Source organism: Phasianus colchicus, chromosome 1 (assembly GCF_987193195.1).
Source record: "Phasianus colchicus chromosome 1, bPhaCol1.hap1.1, whole genome shotgun sequence".
NCBI lineage: Eukaryota > Metazoa > Chordata > Aves > Galliformes > Phasianidae > Phasianus > Phasianus colchicus.
In genome coordinates, this window is record NC_143436.1 from 62,822,888 (window position 1) to 62,845,775 (window position 22,888).

General features: G+C 42.3%; 1 protein-coding gene across 2 annotated transcripts; it reads left to right on the top strand.

Moving 5' to 3' along the window:
• The first annotated feature begins 1,150 nt into the window (after nt 1–1,150).
• USP18 (ubiquitin specific peptidase 18) lies at nt 1,151–17,680 on the top strand. 2 transcript variants are annotated; one of them, XM_031589906.2, is made up of 11 exons: nt 1,151–1,387; nt 3,851–4,040; nt 5,024–5,120; nt 6,380–6,525; nt 7,625–7,704; nt 8,514–8,660; nt 10,778–10,873; nt 12,304–12,474; nt 13,210–13,341; nt 13,801–13,850; nt 14,373–17,680. In XM_031589906.2, exons 2-11 carry the CDS (start codon nt 3,878–3,880, stop codon nt 14,419–14,421), a joined length of 1,131 nt encoding a protein of 376 aa, XP_031445766.2. In that variant the 5' UTR covers nt 1,151–1,387; nt 3,851–3,877; the 3' UTR covers nt 14,422–17,680. The 2 variants fall into 2 exon arrangements, with proteins under 2 accessions (XP_031445766.2, XP_031445767.2); XM_031589907.2 differs by having other exon boundaries at nt 3,851–4,019.
• Nucleotides 17,681–22,888: the final 5,208 nt, after the last annotated feature.

Consider the following 22,888-nt stretch of genomic DNA (forward strand, 5'->3'; position numbering starts at 1 on the left):
AAAACCACTAACTCTAAGTCATTGCCAAAATGATTCACAAGTGCCACAGGAAAGATCCTGAGTCATTTGTACTCTTCTTCCCACAAGCCTCTACATATACCCTTTTCTGTCCCTGTGATAGCTCAGGAAGCTTTTCACTGCCACTGCTACCTTGGCTGAAGAGCTCTTGCTGCGAGGGCCATGCTGTATGAGCAGGGTCTCATTCTTGGGCTCCCAGAGGCTCCATCTATTTCACACAGATAGCAGAACACCTACTTCACAGGTGGCAGGAAGAGGGGAAATGGCCTCAAGTTGCGCCAAGGAAGGCTTAGGCTGGATATCAGGAAAAATTTCTTTACAGAAAGGGTTGTGAAGCACTGGAATAGGCTTCCCAGGAGGGTGGTTGAGTCACCATCCCTGGATGTGTTTAAAAACCTTTTGGATGGCTCGGGGGCATGATTTAGCAGAGGGTTGTTAGAGTTAGGGTATTTTGGTTAAGTTGTGGTTGGACTTGGTGATCTTTAAGGTCTTTTCCAACCTGAGCAATTCTATGACTCTGTGATTCACACACCATTTCCCCAGCCAGCAGGGCAGCATCACTCACATCTCAGCTCTCCTTCTCTCTCTTCTATGGTGCAAAGCTGGACTGGTAGCTACTCCCCAACAAGCGGAACACCCGAGCAGGGCACCACACTGCTCCATTCCTCCTGCTGGTGCTCTGGAAGAAGAGGAACGTAGCCTGGAAATGCACTGGAGGAGTGGGTGCCCGAACTCCTGCTGGTCTGGATGCATTTGGACTCGCTGAGGCCAGGCGTCATCCAGCATGGGCTGGAGCTGAAGCTACTCTGCAGTTGAGTAATTTTGTTTACCATTGCGCTGCCATTCACCTGTACTCTTCTGGGGACCATGGCTCACTTAAAAGCGGAACTGGTTACACTTCGAGGTTGCAACATGCATTAAGTTTGTAAGCAAGTAACTTATTTGGGGTTATTTTAAATAGGTAGGTTGCTGTGGGCGTTCTTGTTGCTTTTGTAGCTCAAAGGAACAGACGCCGTACCGCACAACAGCCTACTTCTGCGCCCAGTCCGCTCCTGGCGGCGAGCAGGAAGAGAAACCAGCGGCTCCGCCCGGTCTGCGCTGGAGCTCAGTTTCACTTTCTGTCCGGGGGCAGAGCTAAGCGGGAAATGAAAGCTCCGCTGCGTTGCGGGCGCTGCTCGCTGCCCTCTGACGCAGCCGGGAGGAGCGCGGCAATCTGTCTCTCAGGCAGCGCTGCCCGCCGGACCGAGGTGCCATTCGCTCTGCGGGTGAGAGTTGATGCGCCTTCCTGGCTCGCTACGGCTGTATGCGGCCCCGGGGGAAGGCTGAAGGTCGGCCGTGGCTCTGAGCCCTCGAGATCCTGCAGGAACTGGTAGGGAAATCTTTTCGACCGCTTGTCGCTACGGAGAGCCGCAGCCGTGGGGCGCCAGTAGAGCGATCCCATGCATAGTGTGTCGGGGTCTTCTTGGCTGCGAGCTCTTACTGCGCTAATTAGAGGGCATGAAGTCAAAGGGGTGCGAATAATTGGCGTTTGTAGCGGCTGGAATGGTTGCTTTTGTCTGGTGCAGCAGAAATATTCTTTAATGAACAAAAATATATATAAAAAGGGAAAGAAAGGAAAAAAGAGGGGGGGGGGGGGGGGGGGAGCTGAACAAACACGTAGTTCAACAGAGGAGCGGGAGGTCTCATTTCAGTCGTGTCAAGAGAAGTGCTCAAGTCCACCTCTCAGCCCTGCAGCTGCATCTCAGGGCCACCATCATCTCTTTGAGACTGCCGTAGATTCCTTGAGTGATTTAGGTTGGAAGGCACCTTAGAGATCATCGAGCTCCAGCCTTCTGCTGTGGGCAGGGTTACTGGCCACAACTCCTTGCGGTGGCCATTATCTCTCAGAGCCACGTGGGAGCTCGTATCCCACGAGGATAAAGGGGTGATGATGGTGGGAAGGGTGAATGGCAGCCAGGGACAGAGGCCATCCTCAGGCAGAGAGGGCTTGGGTGGCAAAGGGGCAACAAGACCACAGGGATGCTGGGGCTGAGAGGATTGTGGTATGGAGGTGTAAAGGGGCCATGGGGATTTGTCGTGGACGGTCAGTATCCTGAGGAGACAGATAGGCTGTGGTGCATTGAGAGTGAAAGGGTCGAGTCTAAGCTGACTGAGAGGTTGGGCAAGAGAGCTTGCAGATGATGGGTGAAAGGTAGAAGCAGACGGGGCTGCTGCCTTCTCTCTGCCTGGAGTTAGCGTGGCCACTCGGCTCATCTAAGCCACATGCGGTACTGAGTCATCCCCCTCATCTGCCAGGGAAACAGAGAAAGGACCCTGCCCTTCAGTAAGAGGGGAAAAGTCAGGGCTAAGAGGGGAGTCTGCTCCTCAAGTCCACTGCCCACTCACCAGATTTCTTACACATTTATGCAGGAAAAAGAAGATCATGTGCAAATCTTAGGAATACTGTATTTTTTATAGCTGACACAAGGCAGTTCCATGCAATGGTTGAGGTCTTGTCCTTGCTCCCAAGCCAGCGTTCCTGTTAACAGGGCCTGGGTGCTTGGGGGAGAGTTTCATCAAACTACAGACCCAAATCCTTCCATCTCTGTAGATCCCTGCACCTTCCAACACTAGTGTCATTCTACCTATTTCTCAAGCCATCCAAAGTTTCCTAGCTCCAAGCTTGCTTGTTCATCCCACCCTTAAACCTACCAAAAGCTTTGTCTTGCAAGTTCTTCTCATCTGCAGCACACGCATAGCTGCTGTTCAGCTCCCTCTACCCTGCTGATAATTTTCCATCCTTTCTGTCTCCTCCTACGTCCCCACTGGCTGACGGCATTACTCACATTCTTGCTGATATATCACAGATAAACCCAATATTTTCCGTTGCACTCAAAGATGCACTCCTTCTCTGGATGGGATTTCAGAATCCTGAATGCCTCGTAAGCAACTTTGCAGGAGACGTGCAGAGTGAGTTCTGACTGTTTTGCGAAAGAAGAAATTGAATGCAGTTTAGCTTTCCCTGAATAGCTATTCATATCATTGCTTTTTCATATAAAATGCACTCTTCTTGAATCTATCTTTCAATTCCTGAGTTTCTTTTTTTTCCCCCCAAATAAAATTCTTCAGCAAATTTGATGATGTGGTCCGATCTGAGGGTGGGACAGTGTGATTTTAATTTCTTTTTACTTTAGTGATTCTTTTGAGTTTTACTTGAAGTGTCAGTTGCTGAATCATAAGGGTTTGTTAGAGTAATGGTTCATTTAAACTCAAGGCATTGTAATTGTTCTCTTGCTTAAACAGTTCCTTTGTGATCACTTGAAGAAGCGTGAACTGAAAATGATATTTGGATGCTGAAGTGCCACATAGAGCTGTGGTTGGTGTGCTTAAAAACAATGTAGACAGCCCAACCAGAAAATAAATGCTTATGAGCTCAAAAAATTCAATTAGGTGAAATTTTCTCCTTTGAATACTTGGGCATTACTGTTACTAACCAGAGGAGTTTTTCAACATCTGATACTTGAACAATAATATTATTCACTGAATCATGAACAGGTAGGTGTGTCTAAAATTCCCTTGGTTAGGTGGAGCTATTTCTGTGGAACCAAGGGATCATTTATTTACTCACAGAGAGAAGTCAGGATGTGCAGCTGCCAACAAGCTCCGTGTCTTTTACCTTGCTGATATATTGCATATTTACCATGCCCACAATAATTTCAATGTACCAAACACTACTGCAGTAATCAAACTGGTTTTATTTACATTCCATCATTTTCATCATGAAAATATGAAATAGAAATTGTATGTTTCTGGGTGTTCCCTATCTTTCTGATCTTTCTATGTCCTTCTGCAGTCCTTCTGTGATTGTACAATACTATCGATGAGCCAAAGAGGTGAGCATCAAGAAAGCAAGAAGAAACTAGAGATATCACCAAGTGAGACCATGAAGGCAGAAGAAGAAAGTTATAAAGAAGAAAACAAAGAGCCAAAGAGTGAAGACTGGAGGCCACCATCAGTCTTTGGTGCTGCAGACTTAAAAAACAGTAATCAAGTTTTGTCTATTCTTTGCATGCATATTTTCTGTCTCCAGTTCCATTCTCTGTTCTTGGGCTTTGTTTTCTCCTTTACCCCTTTAATGAGGAATATGCAGATGATTCTCATTTTGTACTGTCAAGAAACCATTTTGGGTTTTGTTAAGGACTTACATGAGGATCTCAGAGCTTTTTCCCCTTCCAATTCCTTGTACTGGCCATTGCAGCTGAGAATAAGTAGGTAGCAGCCTTTTTCCAAACACAGCCAGTTTTGCCTATCGATTTGCTAAACCATAGAGTAGGTCCTAGTTACTATGCTGTGTCAGTAGATTGGCTCTCCAAAAGCTGCCATCAGTATTTCAGGTGTACATTCTGTTGTGTATCACATAGATCTCCTGTTACTACTGGCTGCACATGTTTCACAATTGTTCTGAGTTTCTGTTCCATTTCCTTTCTCCTGACTTCAGAAGACAAACTTCCATTCTGATGATTTACTAGTATTGCTTTGGGGCACAGAATACGCTTTCTTTCTCTATGCAGTATAAACAGCTGTGAGTTAGCTTGTGTAGTATACACTTAACATGTGGTCCTCACTTGCAGCTCCTTATTTTGTTGATAGGCCTGGCTGTTTAAAAGGCTGAATAAAAATGTTCGTACAGGCAGCCTTTGGTATCTATTTATTTTAAGTGTGTTATGAGAAGACTGAAAGTAGAGGAACTGGGAGACATTATCGTCAGTATATATACTCAGTATATATACTGAGTATTATAATCCAGGCTGACTTGGATTTTTCCTGTCAGTTGTCAAAAAAAACCAAATGTTATCTGCTTGAGGAAAGTAGGTTGGACCCTCTCTCAGGTCTGAGCAGGATGTTGAAGCTGTGCACTGAATGGCTGAGTATGTACAAAGATGAGTTTTCTATCTTTTAAATCATTTCCACTTTCTTTTCTTGTCACCTGTCTTTGGACTCACTTCCTCTTTTCCTGTGCCTACAGGAGCTGTTGGGCTGTACAATATCGGACAAACCTGCTGTCTGAACTCTCTGCTCCAAGTGTTCTTCATGAACATACACTTCACAAAGATACTTCGAAGGTACTGCCTGCTTGAACTACCTGAGATGGTTCTGTTGTTGCCCCATTGTCTCTGGTCCTTTTTCATATGGAGCATACATCTGAAGGACTGATTCATTAAGAGGTGTTAAGTACTTCCAGCTCACTCAGTAAGATCTCTACCTTGCAGTGCCTCTTATTTTACAGAGTAGGGCTTACAAAGTCAAAACTTGCAGTTTTCTTACTTGTTAGTCATTTCCCATATAATGTTTGCACATTGAGGCATTGCAGGCTTGAACTGAGTCCTTATGATTACTCTTTTCAGTAGCAGGATATGACTTTGTCCCAGGTATGATCATAACACATTATGATTAAAGGATGTGCCATGTATAATTATATCCACTATTAACCTTGTAACTGTAAGCATGTGAATGTACACATCCTGGTGACCCATAGCCTCTGCCCCCCCCTTACCCTGGCTAACTCTTGATAGAGATGAATAACTGTGGTAGCAGAGAGCAAATACACTGCTGCTTTGTTCTGCTTAATAGTACTTGCTACTTGTTTGTGAGCAGAATGTGGGCTTCTGCTTCTCTGCCACCCTTACAACCGGTGTCCAGTTTGCTCAGTTCACTGTAGCTTTAGGCATCTCAGTGGATCATTCCTATTCAGTCTTTTCTCCAAATCTCTTACACACTCATCAGTGTGCAGAGTGGGAAGGAGACAAATTACAGGTGTGCAGGGATTATAAATACCATTAAAAAAGCAACATAATGTAGGCTGAAGGTTACTATTATTATTTAAAGAAAGACATAGAAAAACATGTTGACTATAATAAATTTAGAGAGGATAAAGAGCTTCCCAGTTGGCATATAGTTGAAATTGTACATCTTTTGTATATTCAGCATTCATTAATTGTGATATACTTGCCCATTAAATTTTGAGGGTCTGCTGAAAATGAAGGAAAGAAGAGGTGTAAGGGAGAGCAGCTCTGAAACCAGCTGTAGATACTATTGCTTCAGAGCACAGAAGCCACTACAAGTCCTGCTCAGTTTACCCCTTATTCAGATATGGGCCAACTTAAAATCATAGCCTTTTCTTTAGAGCTGTCAGCTTGCACTGTGGGCTGAGCTAGTGCAGGTGTTTTCTTTCCATTTTTCCTTATTTTGCTGAAAACGTGCCCATTGTGGTTCTTCTTGAGTTGCTATCTGTATACCATCCACCTCTGCTCCTTCTTGGTGTGATATCTAATATTCCTCCATTGTGCTGCTTGGTTACCATTCATTTTACTTCTCTTTATAGGATCTCAGTGCCAGTGTGTGGCACACAAAAGAAGAAGAATGTCCCATACCAAATGCTTTTGCTGCTGGAGAAGATGCAGTGTGGAAAGCAGAAAGCAGTTTCTCCCAAAGAGCTTGCTATCTGTCTTGTAGCACACGGAGTGACAAGTAAGTATCCATTTTCTCATGCCCACCTCTGCCTGCAGACTGGGAATGTTTGGTATCAAGCACTGGAAAGCAGTGCAGACCTTGGCATCTCATTCAGAGATTCAGCAATGTGAGAAGTAGGTACATGATGATGTAGTGCTCTTTATAGCTACCTTCCTGTGGTGAGTGAGGTGCCGTGTCTTACTTCTGATTTACTTTGCTGGTGTCCAAAGGATGTAAAGATGATCAGCCTGCTAGAAGACTCAGCTGTTGATACTGGATAAAGTGAAAAGGCTGTGCGAGACATAGAGTGAATGGCTTATGGCTTGATTTGTCTTGCTATACTATTGTAATAACAGTGCAACAGCTGCTATTTCTTATTAGAGAGAAGGGATCGTGTCAGAAAGGTACTGAGCTCACCCAAATCCCCAAGGATCCTATTCCTGTTCCTTGTTACAAGTGCTAAGAGAAGAACTCACTGACTTACCCTCCCATCTAGATGTGGGCACAAATGAGAGAAATAGTTGTCTGCACAAGTGACCAATAGGGAAGGGATTGGTCCATGTTGATTGGGAGGGTCTGATAATGTGTACAAATATGGATGGTAGTTTGCATACAAATTTTCTGATCTTTATATAAAAGCCAGAATATGGCAATTCTGGAAGGGAAAATTGATAACCAGCCCAGACCTATATGAAGGAGGAACATGAGCTAACCTTAATATTTGTACTTATATAATTCTTTCCTCTGAGGTTTTGCATTCTGCCTTCTCTGTTTCACTTAAAGAGAGATACCCAACTCCATGAGGCATCAATCAGGCCTATCATCTGGTAGGTTATAGGCATATGCTAGGCTCTGTGTCCTACTGACAGAGACATTCCTCTTGCAGTGGGTAGTTGAGTGGGGTACTCAAGCCCTCCCATCTTTTCCCACTATTTGATCAGGTCATGAGAAGACACTGTAGCTTGCCTCCAGACTAAGCTCTGTCCCTGGTGGAAGGTGGCAATGGAACAGAACACACGCTCTAATGGGGAAGAACAAATCTACCTTTGCCATCTGTGGAAAACATGCTGGGCACTCTTGATAATACTGATTGAGGTTGTGTTTTCTGCTTGTCCAGTGTTTGTACAGTATGATGCTGCCCAACTCTTTTTGACTCTTTGGAACCTGTTAAAGAAACAGATGAAAAACCCAGAGCTGGTAAGGATGATCACTGAAATGAACACCAGGCCCCTTGGCCTTTGCCATATGTTCCTTCCTCTGTTTCTCCAAGAAGAATCCCATTCGTTGTTAATTTTCCTAAATGAAATTCTTGGAATTATCTTCCATCTAAATATTCCCTCTCATACTTAAATATGGACAATCTTGATCTCTAGACTTCATTGGTTTTAATCACACTTCTATTGTTCCTCTGTTTAGAGCATGCCAGGTTCTCTTTTCTAACAGGAGAATCTATTAATAAACGATAAGACTGATCTTTTAGCAACACCAAATTTAATTAACTTGCATGTCTTTACTTCCCAAATTTCTGTAAGCATTAATTGGCATGTCTTTGCACAGTTCCTTCATTCCTTGAAGTCAGCCATGTGCATTTCATTATTGGTAACTCTTGGTATGTTATGTATATGACAGTTCCTCCAGAGAGAATGGTGTAAAGTAAAAAAAAAAAAAAAAGTGTCTGTTCCTCAAATTAGTATCATCATTTTGCTCATACACAAGACAGATTCCTGTTACTATTCCTAGCAGAACAATAAAACTGCATTTAAAGCAGACATTTAGCTGTCCTTTTATGGGAGATGTCTTTCACCTCCATTAAGGGGTGAGGGGAAGGAGCTATTCTCCTTTAAATGGTGGGAATTGTCCAGTCCACATAAGTCAAGGTCAAATCTGGGTTCAAGTCTTTAAGTACTAACACTTCATGAAGTGGCATGTCCCTTCCCACCCACAGAAGGAAATACCTCAGATGTGTTCTTCACAAACCTTGTTTTGACCATTTTTACCTCCTCCAGGTTGAAAAGCTGAGTGATTTGTACACCATCAGTGTGCAGGAGCACCTGACCTGTCAGATGTGCTCTTCTGAAACAAAAAGGAACAGCAGCATGTTAACCCTTCCAGTCTCATTACTAGATTCTGACTCTCACATGCTGAAGACTCTGGTAAGTTCAGTGATAGTGCTCTTACCTTTGAAAGAAGATTCCTCTCTATTCAGCGTCAGAGCCATCTCCCTGTAGGACTGGTGTCTCCCAGTACTCCTCTAGAGAATCTCTGCAGATTGTCTGGGACCTTTTCTCATTCACATTTCTTGCTTGCTTTGAGGGCTTTTAAACTTCTCCAGAAAAAAAAAAGTCTGTTCAATTTTGGAGAAAGAAAATAAAATCTTTGGAGCTCCTTTCTGAGAAGGCTGTAGACTAAATACTCTGTAGGATTCAAAGACTTACACTGTATGGTGATGTGTACCTGTGAGAGTTTACTTACCACAGTGAAGTGCCCTCTGTAAGTATTAGTCCCTCACCAGGTGCATTGCATTTGCCCAGTGCAGTGCTCTTTTGCTGTTAAAACAGCACTGCTGTTTAATACCCAGATAAAGAAGTGATGGTGGCTGTATGGGTGCTGTGTCAAATAGAGAGTGGAGGTTTCAGGTGTCAGTGGACAACTGGACCTTATTCTGATCGCTTTGTGCTGTTCCTGGATAAAGGAACATTCTTCAAAATCACAGAGGCTTTGGGATGGTGTAAAATACCTTCAACACCTTTTTTTTTTTTTGCCATGCAGTACTCTACTTTTTCAATTAGTATAATTGCACCCAGAGCTAAGAAAGAGGAGATATATTAGGAATTGTCTCTTCGTAGAAAATTTGCCATAGCGCTGCACTATCAAAGAAAAACAACACAATGGGGATGATCCTGTACTAGGCTGCATGCCAGGGGTATCATATTGCATTGGAATGCATGATAGGTAAGGGCTGAATCTGGAATCCAGTCTCACTTTTCACCCACTGCAAGGGTAGAAATTGATGGAATCTCAGAGCTGTGGTAGGAAAAGGGATATATAGCATATGTGTCCTGTTTGAAAGACACAGTTATTTGTTACTCACACTCATTCAAAAAAAATTGGGTTTCAAACAATGTGTTTCTATTGATGTTATTTTGTTGATACTTTGTGGCTTAATATAAAGAAGATGCTCTTTCACCTGCTGAAATAACAAAACAAGTGACGATTTTAGAACTGTCCTGATCACATTGCAATAGAAATGATTTGACACAGTGTATGTGTGTGCATGTGTACACATATGAATGCACATTCAGAGCAGTTTGACTATAATTACATCTATATAGTCAGTTATAATAGGAGAGTCACTGCGTAAGGAGTTTTACAGTCATATGTTCGCTGACTTCAGATGGTGGGAGAGAAGGGAGTGCAGCTCAGTGAAGATCACACTCAGAAGTCACTAGTGATTTTGAATCTCTTGGTCTTGAGTGTCCCAGCTTAAAGGCTCTTTGTTTTTCAAGGTCCAGTGCTAAACAAGACTTGCCAGTTCTAATCCACTGTAAACAGGGTCTTTGGAAATTAAGGCATCTAATGTCACTAGGCACTTAAATACAGGTAGGTCAGAGTGAACACCAGTCCAGCTCTCAGTATTTGGTCAAATTTCCCAGCTCTGCATTACCCAGTCTTCTTACCTAGAGTCTTCTTACTGAAGCATTCCTTCCTAAATTCCATCTTTGTATGTAGAAGAATAAGGGTTATTTTGCTTCTGACACTCTGCTGTGAAGGCAAACAAACTGTGTTTTTAGAGCTCAAGTAAACAAAGAAGGAAAACAATTTTTTTTCCATACTGTACCTATATGTGCTGAAATGACCAAACCCTTCCTCTGTTTTCTTTGGCTAAAAAATTAAATGCATTAATGTCACTGTGCAAAGCATGTTTTACAGTGACACTTAGTGCTTAGTCTACAGGTTGCTGAACACATCACATTTTGTAACTGCTTGTGCATTTAATCATTCAGGAGCAAGTCTAACTTAGAGATGAACGCAAGGCAGACTAAATCTTTCTAACCACTAAAAAAATGCAGAACAATTCAAACTGATCAGCAGTACTTGATTTCACTCTTTCATTCATGGTAAAGGACAGAAAACTAATTTTTTCCTTTGAATTAAAAATTGCCTTCTGTAGCTTTGTTATCTACATGCAGCCTGTGAAGCAAAGTTGAAATAAAAATCTAGCTTGAAGAAAGGTAAAATAAGATGAAAGAAAACTGTTCTGTCTTCTTAGGAGGAGTGCCTGCAGTGCTTTTTCCGTCCAGAAGAGTTGACTGGTCACAACATGTGTTTCTGTGAACACTGTGGAAAGAAAACACCGTTTCAGCAGGTAAGCAGAACTATTTCCCCATGCAGCTCTTATATACAGAACACCCTTTAGGACTGGGAAAAATGGAGAAAGAACTCAACCATACCAGTTTAAGAGATCAACAACTCAAAGCTCTGCTGGCATAGCAGTGCCAGCTAGGTAAAAGCCATACGGCAAGATCCCTGCTGTGAGGGTAGCTCTAGTGACAAAAGAATGCTTTCATGGTTTTTAATATAAGTCAGCTAGGGGTAGACAACAGTATGTTACTGGTGCTGTGCATACCTTTAAGAGCAGGAGAACATAGGGTGATTTCTTTTCTCTCCTTCTCTCCATTGGCCCTGCATGTTTACAGTATTGGTCTCTGCCAGCGGATGAATTAGCTGTTTCATGCAGAAGCAAGTGCATTGAAGAGAGAGGTGTGTAAGGGAAGAGTGCCTCAGCCCAAGGTTTGGAGGGAACTTTCCATGACTTTTTCAGGATTGGTCCACCCTCCTAGGCCACAGTGCACACGTGTCTTGGTGGCAGTCATGGCAGCAGCAGTACTATCAACAAAGGCAGCGCTAGGTGGAGTGAGCTGACAGCGTGGCATCCTCCACAGAGCTCTGCTGGCTATGACACAAGAAAGCTGGCTTGCTTCTCCTCACCAGGCACAGTGCTTGACTATCCACTCACCTGCCCAAGACCCCATCCAGTTTATCAGTGGTATTGTGGTGCTTGGGTTTTAAGAGGTGATGAAAGCAGCAGTTATTTTGCCACTGAAGAGTACAGCCAACCCAGCAGACAGAAAAAACTACTCCAATTAAACTTCACAGACAAGTTGTCAAGAGGGAAATTTCTTCTGAATGTGACTGTTTTTTTTGTTGTGGCAGCTAGGCAGCATGCTACACCATCTGTATTTTATGCTATGGCTGATTTGGTCGCCTAAACGTCCTAGATACCATAATTTTCAGTCCAGAAACAGAGGGAATAATTATGGGAATGTTACCAACCTGGGGTTAGGAAAGCAGATGAGAAATGAAGCAGCCAATGAGACACGCAAGGCTCAGTGCTGATCAAGCTGAAGTTGAGAAACCTGATCATCACATCTCTGTGTAAATGGGCTGCTACGCTACATTCACTGTCTGGCAATGATAGAGTTGGATGTCAGGGGGAAGTTCTTTACAGAGAGAGTGGTGAGGTGGTGGAACAGGCTGCCCAGAGAGGTTGTGGATGCCCCGTCTCCAGAGGTGTTCAAGGCCAGGTTGGATGGGGCCCTGGGCAGCCTGGTCTAGCATTAAATGGCAGGTTGGTGGCTCTGCATGTGGCAGGGGGGTTGGAGATTCATGATCCTTGAGGTCCCTTCCAACCTGGGCCATTCTGTGATTCTGTGATTCTGTGGCAATGGCTTTTTCCACCCCAGCTCTCCTGGGTTTGCTCCTTGGTTCTAAATTTCATTTTTTATTCCTTTTCAGAGTGTGAAGCTGGTCCACCTGCCACAGACTCTGACCATACACCTAAAGCGCTTCTGCTTTGGAAGATCAGCTTACATCCATAAAATTAGCAGCTGTCTGCCATTCCCACAAGACCTTGATTTCAATGCAGTCTTGACAGAACAGCAGTGCCAAGCATATGACAATGAAAAGGTGAGATAATCCTAATGCCCTGCCTAAAAGAGGCAGATTTTCTTCTGCCTTTAGCTTGAATTTGATAAGAACAGTGTGGACTTCATTTCAAAGCAATCTTAGAAATGCATGTTTCAGACTTTACCTGTGCTTCTCATTGTTTTGACTGGTTCAGGCATTATTCAAGTTCCTGTCTCCAAAGGTAATATAACTAACTGGAGCTTTCTGCCATGAAGCCAAAAAACAGGCTTTATGGTTTTTTTTTTCTTTTTTCTGAGAGCAATGAGCATAAGTTCTTTCTTCCATGTCTAAAAATACTACAGAAAAGATTTAAACACTGTCAATTTAGTTGACCAAATCCAGACCTTGAGGTTAGCAGGAAGATGACAGCTTTGCCAAGCAGCTGAGTGATCTGCCACGCTGTAGATCTCTTCCCCTTACTGAGAATAACAAGGGAAAATGTGGCAACAGCAAAATCTCACTGGTGCAGTGCTTGGATGCAATGTAGCCCCTTTGTCACCCCTTTACTGCCTCTTTGCTGTCCTACTGCCTTTTTTATATTCCTGTGATCTCCAGGGAGGCTGCTAGTCCACAGTTGGCAGGCAAATCTCTGAGGGTAATATTATAAAAGGCAGGATGCTCAGGGTCAGTCTGATCTTCTTTTCCTTATGAAATGCACATTCTTGCTGTCCTGGTTGCTGCTTGTTTTCAGCAGAGATAAATGAAAATTGCCTTACTGAAAGTTCCTCTTTACAGGCTGCCTGGCAGTATGAGCTCTTTGCTGTTGTTGCTCATTCAGGATCAACTAGCTACGGACATTACTGTGCCTATATTCGAAGTCTCACAGAATGCAAATGGTACTGCTTCAATGATTCTCTTGTTGAACAGGTAAGGAGACAAATCCACATTTTTTTGTAGCTTTCCAGATAGTCCTCTAGATCTCACTTAGTCTGATTGACTGCTAATTCAAGAGAACCAGGAGAGAAAAATTAGTCTGCAGAGCTTTGTGCATCTCTTTCCTCTTCTACAGCATACTCAGAGCTGAAGGCAAGATGGCTTTAGCTCAGGACCTCAGGATCTGCTTTGCATTTTCCACAAGCAGCCATTGACTGTATACCCTACATTATGTACTCTAGATCTGTTTAATGCTTTTTTTTTTTTTTTTTTCCAGAAGAGGCAAAGGAACTGATTTTCCTCAAAAATCATGAGTGATTAACTGTTCAATTAAAATATTTGTAGCTCCTGAAAGTAGCAGATGTATCACTGTCATGAGGACTGTTGTGCTGGTATCACAGTATGTCCATCTCAAGAATTTTTGTCACCTTTACCTTCTGTGTTTTACTTCAGGTATCGTGGGATGATGTTAAAAGTACCTATGGGCATTCAGACCTCAGCTGGTAAGGAAATGCCTCTTTGTTTTTACTTAATGCCACTCTGGGGTCTGCAAAACAATGCAGCAGAGAGAGGGAGAACAAATGATTGGAATTGCCCCTCGCCTGTCACGAGCTGGGGATGTTGGAGTATATAGGGAGCATTCTTGTGTTCTGGTTACTTGAGACAACTATACTGACTGTACCTGGAGCCTGCAGTAGTCACAAATGGTGCTGTAGGAGTGGTGTTGTTGTGACTGACCCTTGATCCTGACTAGTGTTAGCTACATCAGTCAGGATTCCTTGATGCTTTGTATGTTGATGAATCATAAGAAAATGAGCACGGAGAGAGAGACTTCCTCCTATAAGCTATAGTGCTGCCAGGGAGGTGAGCATGCTGCCATAGGAACATTGGGTAGGGCCACTTAAGCTGACCTAAATCTCAAAAAGGTGAGCAGGAACAAACATGGAAGTTTTTTTGCAACTGAAATCAGTGAGATCTTAAAACATGCTAGTTTTTCTTTTTCTTTTTTTTTTTTTTTTCTGCAGGGGACAAACAGCATATCTCTTGTTTTACATGAGAAAACATCGCCAGTAGCCTTATCTAGCTGTATCAGAATGTTTTCAGAAGCTGTGCCTTGCCCATGGAGCTCAGCATCTGCAAGCTAGAGTGGATGTGTGCAAATGCTCCTCAGTGAAGAACTGCACTCCATCAACAACCTCTGCATTCAGTTTTTATTGTTTTTTTCTCCCCACAAAAGAAGTGCAGGACAAAGTCAACTGGAGAAAGGACCTTAGAATTATTACATCTAGAAATCTTTTCTTTCCTGCCATGTGATTATTTATTTATTGTATCCCTCAAATTTGTATGATTGTATATATTAATTTTCTCTTAAAAAATAACAAAGTTATTTCTTTTCTCTGTTGACTTACCATGCAAATGCCTAGATTCCAGTACAGAAGAACTTTTTGGTCTGAAAGCCTGTATGGTGTTCAAAGAGAGCACATGGTATGGCTGGAGAGCCATGGCAGCTGTAAGACCAAAAAGCTTTTCAGGCCTTGTTAGATGATGGCAAGCTGGGCAAGGGTCTGAAAGTCTTGAGAAACAGCTCTAACAGGGATCAGAGCCCTTATCACACATGTAGCAGTGATCACAGAATCATAGAATGGTTTGGGTTGCAAGGGACTTTTAAGATCATCTAGTTCCAACCTCCTGCTATAGGCAGGGACATCTCCCTTTAGACTAGGTTGCTCAAAGCCCCATTCAGCCTGGCTTTGAATGCTTCCAGAGAGGAGATGCTTACTCTTAAAATACTTCAAGGAAATGAATCACTGAAGAATTGAGATGTAATTGGAAGTTCCCATGGTGAGACTACACAGTTGGAGGGTTCCTATCTGCTTTTATCCTTTATCTGGGAATTGCTGAGATATACATTAAGAATCTTTTCAGTCTGTATGTCAGTAAAAAGAAATCTCTTTTTTTTTGTTTGTTGAATTAAATAGTTTGGGATAAATTCCCTAGCAAGTAATATTTCTGAATTGTTCTTGGTCTAGATTTATCTGAAAACATAAATTGCCTGGTAAGGGCCACTCAGTTCCCACAGGTGAACATCTCTATGGGCATGGTGTTCCCTAAGGTGCTAGAAATCAGGAGCTGTCAAGTCCCCAGTGCGGTGCTGCCAGAATTGCATGCTACACTTGCATGTTTAATACTGATGAAGAATAAGGTAATTCTAACAATTTGGGTGCCTAATTTCCTGTATTGGAAGCTGGAACACCTCAGAGAGAACAGAGATGATTTAAGAGAGAATGTGCTATGTGATCTGACCACAACAACTGGCTTTCTGAGCTTTCAGACAAGAACATGGCTGACAAGAACAGGGATTTGTCATCTTGCTATAACCCTGCAGTCAACCTGGGCTCTCCACTCTCCTCTCTGGTACTTGTCCCTGAGCAGAAGTGGTAAAATGAGTGCTCTACTTGCTTCAGGGCTGCCCAAGTTCATGACATGGATTAAGAAACGCGGAGACCAGTTCTGGTTCTCTTTATTATGGCAGGTCCCCAAAAACTGCATGTCCCTGAGGTCTGCACAGTTGAAGTATAACTGCTTCGATCATCATAATAAATGCATTTGAAGTCCCGAATCAGCACCTTCCGAGGTTAGAGGATTCCTGGCCCCTAACCTTCCTCTGCACCTGCTGGTGTAGTTTGAGCAAGGACCTAGCATAGGGGCCTGAGTTCAAAGGCAGCCCTCAAAACAAACAGTGAAGGTTTCAAATAAGGCTTTTCACAGCTCTCTCACAGAATTTGAGTGTCAGATCCAAAATTACAGCTGTCCTATATCAACTCTGGTCCTGAACATTGTGCTTGTGAGGTTAGGAGAGGGTGAATCAACTTCTGCGGTCAGCCCCAAGGCAGGGGAAAGTAGGTTGCAGAGCCTGTCAATGCACCTGTGGCCCTGACCTGTAGGCTTTATTGCTTGGTGTGAGGCAATTACAGGTTGGATAAGCATCAGTGCATCATGCAGTTCTTACAGGTGTGGAGCACACACAGTATGCAGGGGCTTGATTATGGAGGGAAGGAGATACTGTGCATTTTTGAGGACGAACATGATTAACTTCTCTAGTTCTAAATAGCATGCTCCTTTCTGACCTCTTTTCTGCTGCCTTTTACAAAATTTAGAGTAGCACAGATTTGGTGGCTGTCCACAGCATTATATCCACAAAGAGGCTGAGCACGCTCTGTGAATTAACAACTACTAGTAACATAATCCACTGTGCAAATCCAGGGTCACTGCTTACAAGATTGTCTGGGAGATACACACTGGGGAAGACTCACTGTGGCCCTATGAAAAACTGCCATGCCTGGAAAGTGTGGAAATAAAGCATCAAGGGTCACTCTGCATAAAGAATACAAACTTCCTTTTTCATCCTTCACTCTGTTGAATAACATAGCAGGAAATGCCAGGAGGCTCAAGGCTATTCAGAGCTCATATGCTGGAGAAATTGCACCTCAGAAGTAATGAAGACAGAGCTAACAACCAAGAAAATGAGACTAAACCTTCCCAGGTCACTTTGCCCTTGCACTGGAGATACAGTGAGTTTATTGTCAGGGTTTGTAGTCAGTTTATTTTGTTTCCAGATCCAATTGGGCCATGGGAGGAGTGGGACTGCATTGCATATAGATTTTAAAACTGTCAGACCTCAGCTGTTTTTGCAAAAAAGTCACCTTGAACACCCCTGTGTCTACCTACAGCAGTCAATGTGTGCAATGGATAAACAGCCCAAGGATGGCTTTTGGAGCATGGGATGAAATGCTAGGCAAAACAGCATGTGCTGAAATTCCATGCCCTGCAGTTATAACCTCACACAGTGGCAGGGTGAGGAAAAGCACCTCCTGCCTTTCTACCAGAGTTCCCAACACAGCCGTAGAGTCCCTTTAGAGGAGCTGGGATTATTGACCCTGTGCTACAGCCACTGTGCAAATAAAACCTAGCACAGGTAGCAAGGTCCTTGAGAAGTAAGATAAAGCCAAAAGAAGACTGCAGAGATAACTGTAGGTTCTGGTAAACCTTCATTTCCTTTTTATGGGTTTGTCTGGGGATTACCAAGTCTTAAGGGGAAGGGTGTGTAAGATAGGAATAGAGCCATGGCAAAATGCACAGATTCTCTGTTTCATATCTGGCAGACATATCCTTGGATTCAGACATTCCCCAGTTTCAATATCTCCAGTTTCAAAACCAGAACCTTTTAAAATAAACATGTATATTTTTATGTAACGTATACAGTCACATATGTATTCTCTAAAAGTTCAATATATTGTCAATCTAAAAATTAAACATGAAAGTAAGAAAGAAATATTTTTTGATGCTTTACTTCAAGTATAATTGTGATTTACAAGAGTTACTTATCAAATAGCTATCACTGGTGTTTCCCCCTCACAGTGTACCCAGAGCTGTGGCCACCTGAAGGGGAGGAAGGCCCTGCTGGGGATTCTCCTGATAATGCGGCCTGTTCCTTCAGCTGTACATAGAGGGCAGTGCTTTCCTTGCAAGTGCAAACAGACCTCAGATAGCCCTTTGGAGATATTTTGTGAAGCAATTCGTTTTCAGCCCAGACTCTGTGCAGTTTCCCACATGGCTGGCTTATATTTGATCAGGCTGAAGCTTGCATTCATCAGGCTCAGTGGTGTTTGCACTTGCCTGTGAAAATAGGCACAAGAGACATAAATGCTTTACAGAACTTAAAGGGTAACACAAATCTCTGATGTAAATGTGGTGAAGAAACTGGAAGATAAGTGTTTCTGAGGTAAATCTCCTGAAATTAAAGAAAAAAACAAAACAAAACAAAACACAACATAACTTACAAACATAACTGCTGTGAAAAACTGAACGAGGGCTTAAAGGCTAATCATAAAATCATGGAGTTATTTAGGTTGGAATCAAGATCAAGATCATCAAGTTCAACAATCAACCTGACCCAACAAGTCGTACCATTAAACCACATCCTTTATGCCACATCCACATGTCTCTTAAATACATCCTGAGATGGGGACTCCACACTTTCCCTTGGCAGTCTTCTTGACTACTCTATGAAGTAAATCTTCCTAATATGTAATCTAAGCCTCTTCTTGAGCACCTTGAGGCCATAGGTTAACTATGTGGAAAGTGACACCTTAAGACCATTTTAACCTATGTGGAAAGTGACACTTTCAGCTGTCATTTGTTTGGTCATGACAATAAAATAATAGAAGGTAGAATGGTGGGTCATTCAACAGAAACATCTCCTTATCCCATCCACCTTACATCTCCATTTCTTATGATTGTAGACTAGGACTTCAAGTTGAAGAAAACAGTACTAACCCTGACAGATGAAAGCTGGGATTACCTCTCCAAAGTAGACAAAGATTTTTACTCAGACTTAAGAGTGCTCTGAGGTAATCGTTATTTTCCTAAACAGACTAATGACTGAAAGCTCTGCCTCTCATGGGATGTAGTTTGATTCAGTATGGAAATGTGGGCCAGTGCTTCTCCCCGACTGCACTGACAATGGGCAGAGCGGAGCTTGGAAGAAAAATTCTCCTCTATCTTGTCCCATACCTGCAGCAAATTCACACCTCTTAATTAAAATCCTTGGACTTGTGATTGAGGTGCCTGTGACCAAGGCCAGAACGGAAAAGGTCATTTTACAGGAAGAAGCTGAGAGGAAGTCAGCAGCCTTGAACTGTGCAAGAGGGTGTGAGTGAAGAAGGAAGTTGCTGCTGGATTAGATCAGCACAAGCAGTGACAGAGGATACAAGAGGAAAATTACCCAGTGTGAAAAGGTACGAAATGCTCAAGGAAAGCTGGTGCTGGAGAACAAGAGCCTGGTGCCATTGGGCACCTCTTGCAGGGAGCAGCAGGGTTGATCCTTGGCCACCTGATTGAGGCTGCTGGCCTTTCAGTGGAAGAGTGGAAGCTCTTTGTGTGTCTGCCCAGTGGGTACCGAGCATACTCATGCTCAATCTCATGGACTCTCAGTTTTTGTTGTTTTTTGTGTGTAGAATGAAAAATGGTGGATTTATGCCTTCACACTGAGCATATCCTGCATGCAGGGGCTGCAAGATGCAAAAAGGGCCTGAAGAAAGTGACCTGCACTGGGTCACTGGGCATCTGAGGCTCTGCCTGTTGAAATGTGGTGTTACCCTGGGGCTGTTCTTTGCTGTAACAGGCAAAGAAGTGCCAGAGAAGGGAAAGTTCATTGATGACTGGATAAACAATATGTGCATAACATTCATATCTTTGAAATGCCTTCTTGTGCAATCTTGGTCTGTGCACTGAAATCAGATCAGAAATCAGCACACCAGCTCCTTCTGTCGGGACACAGAAGCCTCCAGGCTGGAGTCAAACCTCTCTATGTAAAAATGACAGGTTTGGAATTTTCCAGAATAGACTGTTACCCTTACTGAGCCTTGTAAAACCATTGTGCAATTTATGCAGTTTTTTAGCTATGAATGATAAATTATCCAATATAGGATAGTAGTCACAAAGTAGCACTACCACAACATCAAGGATCAAGGCTGCCACTGCTGATCATCTTCTTGCAGATAAAATAAGTTTAATTTTGAAGAATCACTCAGAGATAACAAAATGGATCTTGAAATGGCAAAGCTCTACTTACTATTTATTTCTTAACTCTTTCAAGTAGGGGAAATCTTTGCTTAAAGGAAATGTGGTTCTTGACAAATCACATTGTGGAAATGTCAAAATACTTCTAAAAGTATGTAATCAGTAGGCAAATGGGGAATAACCCATTGTCTATTTGGTTATTTTAAAGATATTTAAATTACATCAGAACATTTTAAATGTGTCAAGCAATCAAATAGTTCAGCCTTTGACATGATTTTATCATTATTACATCCTGCAAATGCTAATATTAATCCTGAGAAATGCAGGAAGATTATAAATGAATGGGAAATAGGAATGGGACATTCCTTTTTAGTTAATATCCCCCTTTATCACATTGTGTAATGCAGCAAATTGTAGTTTAGATAAGCCATCGTTCAATCTTAGAATTCTGTGTCAAAGTGAAACATTCTCTGTAGGCATGAGGTTCTTTGAAAAGATGAAGAAAATTTAAGCCTATCTTTAATGGTGGTGTTAATTCACTTCCTCACTGACCTGATACATCCCTGAGGCTGAAAATCTTGCAAAGTGTATTTTCTGATATTAGAGATCACATGGTAAGTACTTTCATATGGTAAGACTGTGGAATTGCAAATTTCAAGATACGTAGAATGATAAAGATGAGAATGATGTATAACTGAGAAAAAAAATGGCATGCAGTGGAACATAATCAAGTGAACATCCTTTGTATGGTGGTTGAGGGCAAGCATTGAAGAAACTTTATTTCCTCCCTGAGGGAGACAAGAGATCATGTCAGTAAATCTGCCACTTCCATAGCAAAACATATGTCAAGGGGCAGGGCAAAACTATATTGGACCTTTAGATTCCCCCTGAAGCCCTAAAGAGACAGAGATTTTGACCATGTGGTTTGGCCTTGTGCATCAGGCAACTTTAGTGTCACCATTTGTGCTCACGAAAGTGAGACGTAGGCTGCTGCCCTGTGTCTCAAAAGGAAAAGCTGTAGGCTGCAATTAAGGCAGTGAAGGGGAAATAAGTAATGTGGGTGCATGGTGTGCTGAGGATGAAGCAGGACTGGGATTTTTTTATGATTCCTCCTGTGGGCAAAACAATGACAAGAATCTTTACGACTTCTTCTAGTGATGTGCTTGGCAGAGGACAGGTGAGACTAGAAATGGTTATTTGAGGGTGCCTAAACTCCTCAAATACCTTTTCCTTTTTCTTTTTTTCTTTTTCTTTTCAGAAAACCAGAGATTATGAGATATGTAAAAAGCTGCAACCACAGTCAATGCAATATGTGTAAGTGGAATGCCAAGCTCACTCAACAGGCCTGTGAAAGGAGTCCGCAGTATGTTTTGACATTCTCTGAAGAATTACATGAAGATAAAATCCTTTTCTTCTTTCATTTATTATATTAATTTTGTCCATCTTTTTCTTCATCTTCAGTCAACAACAAAAGAGGATAGAAGAGCAAAGGCTTTTGAAAGGCTCTGCAAGGGGCTTAAGCCTCTGCTTTCTTGTGGATCTGGAAGGGGACCATGAATGGCCACCAACCTGGAGCTATTCACCCATGTAAGGATGATCATCCTGAGACTGGGCACCTGGCAGGTACATGTTGGAAAGGAGTTTCTCTACTTGTCCTTGCACCTCTGGTCACACAAGTGACACCAAGAAATTGCTGAGATAGGCAAAGGGACTTCTTCAACTATCTCCTCTTCAGATCAGAAAAGTGCAGAAAATACTCAACATGGCATTTGTTGCCTCTTAGAATATTTCAGGTATTGTAGGTTTTTTACACCTGTCCTTCAGGAAATGTTTAAACTGAGCAGGTAGTGATGTCAAGGAAAATTTTCTTAGCTACAGAAAAAAAAAAAAACAAAACTGCAAAAGAAAAAGATTCCGTTGAGCCTTTTTTTCTTTCCTCTTGCTTTTGCCATTGGGTATTAATAACCTAACATGTTGTGTAGGTGTCATCTTTGATGAGTGCTGTAGATATGGGAATTTAAGTGACATGTGGTGAATTTGAATTTACATTTTCTCCTGAGAGAATGTGGATAACTTACTCATATGACAGCAGACGAGTAGTACATAGCACTTTGCAGGAAAAAAAAAAAAAAGTTGATTGAGTAGTTCTTTACCTGCAAATATTGTTTTACTGAATTTAGATAAGAGAGAAGATTTAAGGACATATTGAATTATAAATGTAAAATTGGATGAAACATTTAAAAGGAGAGAAAATGAGCTGATTAAGAGAGAAAAAATGGATTGTCCCTTGAACTTGAGATTGGAAACTAAATATGAATTATAAATTGCTATGTCTTTAACACACTGTTCAGTCAGCATAAAGGTATCCTAAACTATTTTGTTATATTTCATAGAATCATAGAATGGCCTGGGTTGAAAAAGACCACAATGATCACCCGGTTCCAACCCCCTGCTGTGTGCAGGGTTGCCAACCACCAGAGCAGGCTGCCCAGAGCCACGTCCAGCCTGGCCTTGAATGCCTCCAGGGATGGGGCATCCACAGCCTCCTTGGGCAACCTGTCCCAGTGAACCTGTTCCATTTCTTGATCAGCTGCTGCTATTCATCACATAAGTAAAAAATTGATTCATTTAACCCTTTCAGTCTTGATTGGTTTGATGACAGCAGATACTAAGAAACCTAAACAGTAACTAAATAGGCTTTAAGTGAAAATTATGCCTTGTATAGGGCTTCTTAGGGCAATGCTAATGAGCTTTCAGAAGGAACTGGTTAGTACAGTAATATGAACCTATTAGGACTACATAGAAGGAAATTTTTGGACACATGATCTCTGTCACAACAAAACATCTCTTGTATTAATTCAATGAAAACACAGTCCAAACCCATTGAGATTAAATAATCAAAGCTATTTGATATCAAGGTTCCCATGTAACTGGAGCTGCAATTCTCCGTGTTTCAGTG

Excerpts from the sequence above, each read along its gene's own strand:
- USP18 (XM_031589906.2), top strand. The coding sequence starts at position 3,878 with ATGAGCCAAAGAGGTGAGCATCAAGAAAGCAAGAAGAAACTAGAGATA. Across the intron at positions 6,526-7,624 it reads TGTAGCACACGGAGTGACAA|TGTTTGTACAGTATGATGCT; the intron begins GTAAGTATCCAT and ends CTGCTTGTCCAG. Across the intron at positions 8,661-10,777 it reads CTCACATGCTGAAGACTCTG|GAGGAGTGCCTGCAGTGCTT; the intron begins GTAAGTTCAGTG and ends CTGTCTTCTTAG.